This window comes from Vanacampus margaritifer, chromosome 3 (genome assembly GCF_051991255.1).
Source record: "Vanacampus margaritifer isolate UIUO_Vmar chromosome 3, RoL_Vmar_1.0, whole genome shotgun sequence".
NCBI classification, from domain to species: Eukaryota; Metazoa; Chordata; class Actinopteri; order Syngnathiformes; family Syngnathidae; genus Vanacampus; species Vanacampus margaritifer.
Genome location: NC_135434.1, coordinates 20,147,412 through 20,158,720, shown reverse-complemented (window position 1 = coordinate 20,158,720; position 11,309 = coordinate 20,147,412). Strand labels below are relative to the sequence as shown.

The 11,309-nt window shown below is 40.6% G+C and overlaps 1 protein-coding gene across 1 annotated transcript; it reads left to right on the top strand.

Annotated features, from left to right (window-relative positions):
- Positions 1-123: 123 nt before the first annotated feature.
- On the top strand, positions 124-7,561 carry LOC144049232 (leucine-rich repeat transmembrane neuronal protein 4-like). The gene is made up of 2 exons (XM_077561953.1): positions 124-358; positions 708-7,561. Exons 1-2 carry the CDS (start codon positions 355-357, stop codon positions 2,327-2,329), a joined length of 1,626 nt encoding a protein of 541 aa, XP_077418079.1. The 5' UTR covers positions 124-354; the 3' UTR covers positions 2,330-7,561.
- The last annotated feature ends 3,748 nt before the right edge of the window (positions 7,562-11,309 follow it).

The window sequence follows — 11,309 nt, the reverse complement described above, 5'->3', positions numbered from 1 at the left end:
TGGGGAGAGAGAGAGAAAGAGAGAGAGAGAGGCGGGGGGGGGGGGGGGGGGTTGGTTTGGATTGGTTTCTCCATCCGCGCACCACTTGATGATTGCGCTGCACATCGAAGACTGAACGAGCAACGACCAACCTCACACCCGGAGTGCGAAAGCGTCCCTTTTCGTTTTGCTTGATTTCCGACGCTGCGTGGAGGATTAAAACTTCCCGCTGTGTCCCTCTTCTTGTGAGTGAAGACACAGGTGGTGCTTACGTGTGTCCCATCCTACCCGAGCTGCGTTTTCTCCACATCTGCGCGCAGATTAATATGCTCTTCATCCATTTATTTCACAGCATTACTCCTTCCCTCAGAAACCATGGGTAAGTGAATGCCGTTTACATGGACAGTATTTTATATAGCCACAATTCCTTGAACTGATTTTATGTGGATTTTTCCCAGTGACATTTTTTTCTACAATACATCAACCATGACTGCTATTGATTTTAATGATGTTCTCCATCCGTAAACTACCTCCAAATAGTTCATGTCAGGCTGTTATAAATTCTTCATGAAGCAGGTCTGCACATCACACGTTTTCTCACTTCAACATCCAGCATTTAAAGGATAAAGAAGTTTTCGTCTTTACTTATTTAAATGTCTTTGAGCACAAATTCTCTGAAAGCAAGGCGCTGTTTTGATTGCTTGTGCCCCACTTCACTCCCCCAACAGGTTCTGTGATGTTGGGCTGGAGGTTTTCATGTGTTCTGGTGCAGGCGGCTGTCTGGCTGCTACTCAGCAAGGGGGAGAGGATGTGCCCTGCGAGCTGTCGCTGCGAAGGCAAGCTCGTCTACTGCGAATCAGGCATTTTCCAAGACATTCCGGAGAATATCACCACGGGATGCCAAGGTCTGTCTCTGCGCTATAACAACCTGCTGGTGCTGATGCCCTACCAGTTTGCTCATCTCAATCAGCTGGTCTGGCTCTATTTGGACCACAATTCCATCAGCGCTGTGGATGTGTTAGCCTTCCACGGTGTGCGCAGGCTCAAAGAACTCATCATCAGCTCCAATAAAATAAGCCACCTGCACAACAATACATTCAGCGCCGTTCCAAACCTGCGGAATTTGGATCTATCCTACAACAAGCTCCAGTCCCTGCAGCCGGGACATTTGTTCGGCCTGCGCAAGCTCCAGAATCTTCACCTTCGATCCAATGGACTAAAGCAGATTATCGTGCGCACCTTTCTGGAATGCCGTAGCCTTGAGTTTCTGGATTTGGGATACAACCGGCTGCGGAGCCTCACCCGCACAACCTTTTTGGGACTGTTTAGGCTCAAAGAGCTTCATTTAGAGCACAATCAATTTTCTCGGATTAATTTCTACATTTTCCCACGCCTCACCAACCTGCAGGCTCTTTATTTGCAATGGAACCGCATACGAGCCGTCACGCAAGGTGCGCCTTGGACCTGGCTTAAATTGCAGAAACTGGACCTTTCGGGGAATGAAATCCAAACCTTGGACCCTTTGGTTTTCCAGTCAATGCCAAACTTACAAACGCTCAATCTGGAATCCAACAAGCTCAGGAGTGTGTCGGTGGAAGCCGTGTCGGCGTGGGCGTCGGTGACCAACATAGGCCTGGCCGGGAACGCCTGGGACTGCAGACCGAGCATCTGCCCGCTCATGGCGTGGCTCAGAACCTTGAGGGATGCCAAAGACATCAGCATGATATGCAGCGGTCCCAAGTCCACGCAGGGAGAGAGGGTTATAGACGTTGTGGGGAATTATTCCACCTGCGTGGACATAACGTCTAACGTGAGTACTCCTGCTCCGGTTGGATTGACTTTAAGCCCCTTTGTGAACGCCACGTCTCACCGTTCCTTCCACGGTGGCACGCAGCTGGCTCACGGCGAGTCTCCTGCGCAGACCTCGCCGCCTTCAGCCATCTGGCCTAACAGCACAGATAGGCATACTGTGAAGCCCACATCGGCGGGACCATCACCGCCTCCCTCCGCCGACCCTTCAACCTCATCCTTCCCAGAGACGGCGTTTGAACATATGGCTTTCCATAAAATCATCGCGGGCACTGTAGCCCTCTTTTTGTCAGTGTCATTGATCCTGCTGGTTATTTATGTTTCATGGAGGCACTACCCCAACACCATGAGGCAACTGCAGCAGCACTCAGTCAAACATAAGCGCAGGAAAAAAGGCCGCAAGCAGGAGCAGGATCTTAACTCCCAGTTGCAAGAGTACTATCTGAGCTACCATTCCAATTCGGAGACCATGGATTCGCTGGCGAATGAGGCAAGGCCGTGCACGTGCACCATTTCCGGATCAATAGAATGCGAAGTATAGAGTTTCACTCGTCTTCGTGAGATTAGAAGTGACATTTCTTGGCAAATTTTGTTTTGTTTTAATAAATCATGTTCCTCTCCACTGCATTGAAGGAATTGTTGGAGCAGCGCGTCAAATATATCTGTGCGGACAGAGCAGAGCGCAGAGATATTTTTGGAGCTCATTAGTACCGTGACTGACACGGCAGCCGTGACATGGAAACGTCTACCAGGTTACCTGTCCATGACCCAATCTACAAACTGAACACAAGTCAGCTGTATCGATAGTCACATTGTACATTACACCGTCTGTAAAGCAACAGAGACAGTTTTTTATTTGCCTGTTTATATCATGTTAATTATATGTCAAATGTGAGGTTATATGCGAGAATCTTTCTGTATTTGAATGTGTAGTGTGTGCCAAGAAGAGGAGTTTATGACATTGTTTTAAGAGTTCCAGGCAGATAAATATGGTCAGTTTTAATACTTAGCTATTTTACTCCTAGTCCTACTAGTGCATTAGTTACAAATATAATTGCCACATCAAGTTGGGAAACCAACCCACACTCGTCGCATCTTCTGTATGGATGATACTCATTCAGTCGGAAGTGAATTTTAAAGTGGAAGGTAACTTTTTATTTATTTTTATTTTATTTATTTATTTATTTTTACAAAATGTCCTTGTCCAAACATTCTGATTAACTCTTACTGCCAAACGTTATCCAAAAAGACAACCCCTAGGCCGATTTTGAGCATTTTTACTCATCTTTCAAGACAAACAGATTATTATGTGCTATGACTATGTAAACATGGCAGATATCATATGAGAGATTGGATTCCATTCTCTCACTGGAGAAAAAAAAGTATGATTCTACCTTATTCAATTCTTTAGCAATCACCATTTGAAAATAGGTAATTTGAGTGAAACCAAGCTGTAATGGAAAAAATGAGGTGAAAACAAGCTTTTTATGAAAAGATACATTTTCTGCACAACAGTGACTTTGACACTAATATTTTTTGTTTAGTGACGCTCTGTGAATAAGCGAAGTGGGCATCTCGGGAGCGCGGTGCATTATGGGTAGGCCGGCTGGTAACTTGCTACTAACTTGTCATTGAAAACTAGTGGAGTCTAACAGGGGAAGCGCTGTTTTTTTTAATTGAATCTATTTCAAACATGGATAGCATGTCGTTACTGACTACCCTCTGCCGGGACACAACAGTGAAGTCTATTTAAGTGCTTATTATTTGACTGAATGCGCGTACTTTACCGGGAGTTTGACCAAGGACACCGGGACGCGATCAAGAGACGGGTAGGAGCTTTCTTTACTGAAAGGGTCAATTGGGGCAAGAAACAGGTTCTCAAATGACCGTCACTCCATTAGTTTGGTTACACGTACGTCCACTAGCAAGCTTTGTGATGCTGCCGTCTGCTCCCTTGCTTTCAGGATATTGTCAAAATAAATGCGTTAAAAAAAAAAAAATCAATTTTGGATCTTTCTTTTCTGTCTGGAACCTGGAACGAGTGAACGAGGTTTACAAGCGTACACTTCCGGCTTCTTGGTAGCAAGTTTTTTTTTTAAAACTTGATTTTCACGCATACGCAAATGTAATGCACACTTCGCTTATTAGATTTAATGTGACAAATCATTCACGAGTCATGACATCCTTGAAAACGTGTTTCCTAAGGTCCGCCATGTTGTGATGTCATTTCATTTTTTTTTTTTCTTCAGGAAAGCTCAGTATTGTTCATTCGATTTGACATCATCATTGCTCTCCTTTTTTAATTTTTTTATTAAAAAAAAATAATAATAATAAAATAAAATATATATATTTTTTATACATATATATATATATATATATATATATAATTTTTTTTTTGTATGTGTATGTGCGTGTGTGTGTGCGTGCGTGCGAGCGTGTGTGTATTCATCAGTTCACCTAAAGCCTATTAAAAAAAAATCCCATACTAATAATATAATATAATAATAAATTGCCAAATGCAGAAACATCAATGTAAGTTATCACGATGTAGTGGCTCTCGCTAACAGACAGAATTAAGTAACCAGAATTAGGTTAAAAAATTCTATATACGTAGACCATGTTTCTATAAATTTTGATATTTGGTTTTTATTTGAGGCAGATATTTTTCCATTAAAATGTGATTTATGAGGAGGTTAGACCATTGGTCGATATTCAGAGTTTGTTTATTTTTCCAGTTAACAAGAATTGTTTTTTTTGCGATAGTAAGGGCTACAAGTGTAGATTGAAATTGTTTATGTGGTAAGTCAGTTGATGTTAGGTCACCTAGCAAACACAAGTTTGGAGATAAAGGTATCCAATAGTCCAAAATAGCGGAAAGTTTTTCTAAGACTTTAGTCCAGAAATACATAACCGGAATACATAACCATAAAGCATGAACATAAGTGTCTGTAGTGTTTTGTAAACATTGGAGACAAATGTCGGAGTCTGAGAGTCCCATTTTCTTCCTCATATATTGAGTAATGTATGTTCTGTGAATTGTGTTGTGATGTCATTTCAATTGCTTTCATCCACGGGATCCCATTGCGAAGAAAACACAATGCTGCCATCTGCTGGCCATAGCTACTTGCTGTTTTTTATTTTTTCAGCTTATTCATGAAACCGGAGCTGCCCAAGACGTTGCGCTGCTCATTGGGGGGGAAAAACACACACAAAAACGTAGTTGACGGCAATTAACGTTGATGGCAGGACACGTTGGGATTTCCGTTAAGGTTAATTAACGTTGACGGCAGGAAAAGAGTTAATTCTGCATTTGTGTAATATAACCTAAGCAGAAAAGTTCTCCCATTTTTATCCATCTTAGGGGTCGGCCATTTAGCCATTTGCCGACTGAAAATGACATCACAGTTGCTCGGGTCTCAGGTAATGACCAATCGCGGCTTACCTCGTTTCTGAGTTTGGTCATGTGATGTTGGCGAGATGGTCATTACTAAGCAACTGTGATGTTATTTTCTGTCGACAGCAAGTGGCAAAATGGCCGCCCCGTGAGATGGATTAAAAGCGGTGGATTTTGCTGCTTTTAGTCATACTCCACGAACACAACATAATATACAGAATGTCATGTTTAGACAAGGAAAGACACATACAACATAATGTCAAAATGTTTGGGTTGACTTCCCTTTTTACATTTTGTTTAGGAACAAAATTGCTACGACTGTTTAAGTTTGTAGACCAATGATTTTTTGCCACAGTTTGATCAATAACAAAATATTAGGAACAGCACTTAGAATGATGAAATATTGTGCAACGTCATTCCCAAACGACAAAGACTATAATACACATGTTGAAATGGCGACTTCTATGTAACTGTCATTCAAAGCTGATTCAAAACATTATTATCATCAGCTCCTGTATTGGAGCTCATTATAGTGCGCAAAATGATCATAAAGTTGCTGCGTATTCGTTATGACAAATGTTACATTGATTATGCATTGTTCGTGTACAAATATGGCTACGAGGCATTGTGGAGATGATGACTGTAAGTAGAGGGAACATTGACGGTGAAAATGTGAAAGAAAGGAAAGGAAACAGGCTTTATTTCTGCAGAGTTACACATTTCACGGGATGTGAAGGCGCATATAAAATTGATGGCATATTTTCCGTCCTCTTTTGTGACTCCTCTCTTGACTTTAATAACACTGACAACAGTATTAACCGAATGTGGGTCACTGGTGTTGAAACAAACTGGTTTATAGAGACAGGACTTCCAAATGACGGCAAAAAAAAAAGACATAACAGGAAAAGGAGATTTGAGGACGGCCGCATGGGGATTGTGGCTGCTATGGGTCAAGTATGTTATGCTGTTAGGACGACATGATCTGCCTTCATCTGTCTTCGTCCTCTGCTTTCCTTCCTCCTCCGTCTTTCAGTGTTTCTTTGAACACTGGCGACAACCTGCACAGGGGACACGTGGGCATGTGTTGAGTCATGAGTCGGGATTAATGGATGCTCTAGCATGTGAAGTCTATAAAAAGGAGATATGTTCACCCTGTGTGAGCCACGACATGTACAATTAATCACTTTACTACAGATGTTGCTTTCATCCAAGCTGTCATGCATGTCTGTTGTTGTTGTTTTCCGTTTGTGAAGAAGGTCCACCGTTTCTGATAAGTCCAAATGTTTGTTTTGATTGATAGTGCTTGGTTATTGACTGATGCTTGCATTTATTATGATGAATTTCTTTCAAAGACCAGTGGGAGCGTTTCTAAATGGGCAAAAACAAAAAGAAAATACCAAGAACAGTATAAATGATTTGTTGACGCAAGTTTGACAGATATTGTAATTACACTCTGATTTGTCATATAATGACTGATGAAAAGCAATTTTCCCATGTTTTTGTGCTGTGTGTAGCCAGGAGAAGAATGCTGATTAGAGAGTTGTGGTCCGCATCTTGCAGACCATTATCGGGGTTATTTGTTTGGGTGAAATATTGCAGCAGTGCACAGTATTGACTGAGCAACAACAAGGTACAAATACAGCCACGCTCTATGTGCAAAATCAGGGAGGAAAAAGTCTATATGTTGTCAGCTACCTGAAATAGAAAATGTCCTTGAGTTGATGGAGGCTTCTTAGAGCAGACAGCAAAAACAAGCAGAGGACGAGGAAAAAGAGAATTGCAAAAATCCTGCCGGCAAACGTCCAGAAAAATGATTGCTTTCCTCTGTGTTCCTGTAAAGTCAAACTGTGAGAGGCCAGCGCTCGCTTGGCAGGCGTGAAATTTTGATTTACATCTGTCACTGCACATTCTTTTTCAAGCAGAACATCCGTGCAACGTTATCCTTGTGTTTGCCAAAGGTTAGAGCCTAATTTAGAAGGTAAAAAGAAGCCAATATGGCAGCAATGACATCCCATTAAAGATGCGGCTGTAGGTTTTATTGTCATTGCTTTATTTTCCGTTATATGAGGTTAAAAAAAAAAAAATCAATAGCAATTTACAACTGAACGAACTTCTTTTCAGTCTTTTCATGGAAATGTGGTATGTATTGCACTCTGCCTCTTAGAAAATGTCCCCATTCAAAGGGAATTACATTTTGAAGTATGTGAAATCTAATGTTGCATAGAAACATTAGCTATGGAAGAGGGCAACATTTTAACAGACTGGATCCAGCCTACATTTCATGTGAATTTTCATCAGGTTCCAGTAATAAAGTTTTACACCCTGCCTAATGCTTTTTTACTTTCCTTTTTAAATATCAAATCTGTTTCATTATGCTTTGGAAACATTTCTCCCCCTAATAAATAATGGAAGGGTGGGGGGGGTGGTGGGGGGAGGGGGGTGGTGCTGTATGGTCAACTAGTGGCTATTTTTGTATCTCTATTAATTCTAGAGGCTATTTTAAATAACATTCTTGCATTCATCTCTTAAAAATTATATCGGCTACAGTCAGGTTTAACTTGAAACTGGAAAGTTGTTCATCATTTAAAAAATACGCAGTATATATTTTCAAGTGTCAAAAAAGTTTAGAACTGTAAACTTTGAAATTGTAGCCTTCCTAAATTATGATAACTAGTGATATCTCATGGTGAAATTAATTTCTTATATTATTCTTATTTTCTTAACACAGAGGGCTCTACCTGTATATTCAAAGAGGGCGCAGCTGCTATCGAGTGTAAAAATGGGCTCATCTTGGTTCGAGCGTGCCAAGGGTGTTTCCCTTGACATGTACCGGCCGCACTTGACAACTTGGAGGCTGAAAGTCAAGTAAATATATTGCCTGCTGGAACTATGTCAAACTAATGGTGCAGGGTGGAGTAATGGGATTTTGGTGAATTTGATCTGGGCACAGGCAGACAGATTTTGCGCTTTGCTGACATGTGTGGTGAATGCCATCATAATTTATTCATAAATATGACAACAGCATGCATAGAGCCCTCTCTCACTGAATTATTATGGAAATCAATTTGTTTAACACATTCTTCTTCTTCTTATTATTATTATTATTATCCGCTTGCAATTCCTTATGAATGCAATTGGCCATGTCAAGGACTATGCTCTCATGCAGTTATTTTAAAGTGAATGAAATGAGCCACTTCGACGCTCACAATGGCACAAAATGCCCATTTTTAACTGCGCTAAGCTGCATCTGCGAAAATACCTAAATATTTTATAGAGAGCTTGTGCTGGCTGCCATAATAGACTCCCACTTGTCCTTTGTTCTGGTTGATTATATTGCACATTGGCTATCATTTCTTGAGAGTCAAGCCTTTTAAGACTATTTCCCATGTGGATTCAAAGGACATGCATAAGTGGCACGGTTTGAATTTCAGGGCTGGGAAATCCATGGTCCAGAAAGTAAAAACCCTGCCACAGATTGGCTTTAGCCACAAGTGCTTCTACTCAACTGGCGCTTAAATGAGCTCGTCTCCACCTGTCGATTAGAAGCACCTGTGGCTAAAGCCAAACTATTTCAGGATTTTTACTTTCTGGAACTAGTTTCTCTAACCCTTAACAATGCGTGTTGCAGTCAACCTATTAGCCTGGCTAGCATTAGTCCCAAGTAGCCTGCTAAAAACATCACACACCATTAAGCTAAGAAGACCAGCCACAGTAGTGTGTCCACCTGGAGCCAGAGCACTCGTCATCTAAGCTAGCCCCAGAGTCCTGGCATGCAGTAGGTTACGTGCGTCTGAGCATTCACACAAACTCCCTGAGCATTCCTTGAACCACGATGAGCAACATCAGACATGCATACGTTGGTCAAGCCAGTATCACACCTGTTCAAAACCTGAGATCATAATAAATTGTGCAATGTAGGTATAGTATATTACAAGAAATTAATCCACCTATATATCAAAATAAAGGATATCAGTGGATAAAGATTTTTACCACGAATAAAATGAGCCATAGTTGGTAAAAATCAATTAAGGATTACGGATTGCATGTCACTTTTTGTACCATGAAACGGCACAAATTGACTTGAATTGTCCAGAAGTCAATGTAAGTAAATGAGAATTTTGTAATTTTTTAATATTAATTATGTCTTCAATGTTTGCCAACTTATAATAAAAAATATATTAATAGTGACATGAACAACAACAATATGTGAGTATAAAAATGATTGAAAAAATAAACTACATCAAATGTTGCATAATGTTATTAATAATTACTTTTAAAGTGTTGGCATGATTTACTTGATAGATAATAAGGGTTTTAAGGACTTAATTTAGCCCAGTAAATATGGGTTTTCTCAAATTCACATTCCTTAGATTAGATGATGCTAAACATAAGATTCAAAGTCTTTGTTGGTAAACAGTAGTATAATTTAAGTTATCAGATTATTATAACATGTTTAAAAAGCAAGGCAAAGTGACCAATTTTGTTAAAAATGAGCAAAAGTACAGGGGGCAGGGGGCTCTGACTTGGGCATCAAAATGGCTAAATACGGGCCTGGTCTAAACACACTAATGTGCTCATTTGTACGTTGATGATTTGTGATTTTAAGTTATTTACTCTTTATATCTAAAATATTACATGACCTTCCTATCTTGCTTATTAGTTGCCTAATGTCCAACCCGAGCTTTACATTTACAACAGGCTGGTCTTTTAATGACTCAGAGATCTGAAAAGTCATCATCGGGTTCTCGAGCACCCTCTGTGTGCGCTCCAATACTCTGGAACGCCCGGCCACAGAATACAGAACAGCTGTCTCTGTTGAAAGTCTCCACTTAAAGCTAATTTCTACACTCTTGTTTAAAATAAATAAATAAATAAATCACATTTAGTCTATTCTCTCCCCAAAAAGGGTTTTCTGGGCATTTTCTTTGCCCAACTGAAGGGTTTAGACCAAAGAATCTCATCCATCTCTGCCAACTGTGAGCTTGTGCAGCCCTTTGAGACACTTTTGTGATTCAGGGTTATAAGTAAACTTGTCTTGGGTGATGTTTACTTTTCCTGTAATTGCCACTTTTGTGTTCTGCTCTTCTTACGTCAATATTAGCCAAGGTTGTCATCAGTTGCTGTATTAAAAACTCTTGAGTGGATGTCGATGCCTGCAGTGTTTCTTTGCGAAGAAAAATGGAATGGTCTCCTTGGCAGACAGATAACATGCTGTACACACATTATCGTCGGCTGTGACTCGGACAGACTCTGCTGTTGAATTTTACATTCAATTTATGGCACACAAATATCAGACCTTGACAAAAGTGTCCTGATTTTTGAGCCCATGTTGATATATAGAGCGCACACACAATGCAGTATTTTTTAATTTTTATAGTGTGTCAAGTGTGTCTGCTGGAGAGAAGGCCGGGTTGGGGGAAAGATCAAGGATTGATCACAGCAACAATGATGGCTGAAAGTTTGTTGGAGAAAACTTTGAACAACTGTTTCTAGTACTGCGCAATTGAAACACCAAAGCAAGCGAATAAATATGGTTTGCTTAACTAATATCTTGTATCATCCACCAGCACTTGTAAACTGATTCGGAAATTAGCAATACTGTGCTAAACTGCTTGTTCTGACTTGGGCCACATAGTGCTGGAGCTATCTCAGCCAGGGGTGGAGCTAGCATTTTTATCAGAGGTGGCCATGGCCACCCATTGTCAGTCTCTGGCCACCCCACTGACAACCCCCACACCTAGTAGAAAATTGTTGACATCTGTGATTTTTCAGCTATTTTGAAATGGATGCAGTATTCTTAGTCCCTTTTTTTTTTACTCTGCCGCAAGTTATTTATTTGATTAACTGTATATTTATCAAATAGACATAATTGGCCTGAATGTAAGATCTAAAACAGTGGTAGGGAGCCACTGTTCTGCCTGTTTTCCATGTCTCTCTCCACCAACACACCAGATTTATAAACAAGATCGTTATAAGGCTTCTACAGAGCTTGCTGATTAGCTGATCATTTGATTCAGCTGTGTTGTGTGGGGTGGCCACCGCGTGCCTCCGCCATTGTCAGCATCAATCAAAGTGATAACTTTCACACCATAGCTAGCAAGCAATATGCTCGAGAAGGGCTTGTTTA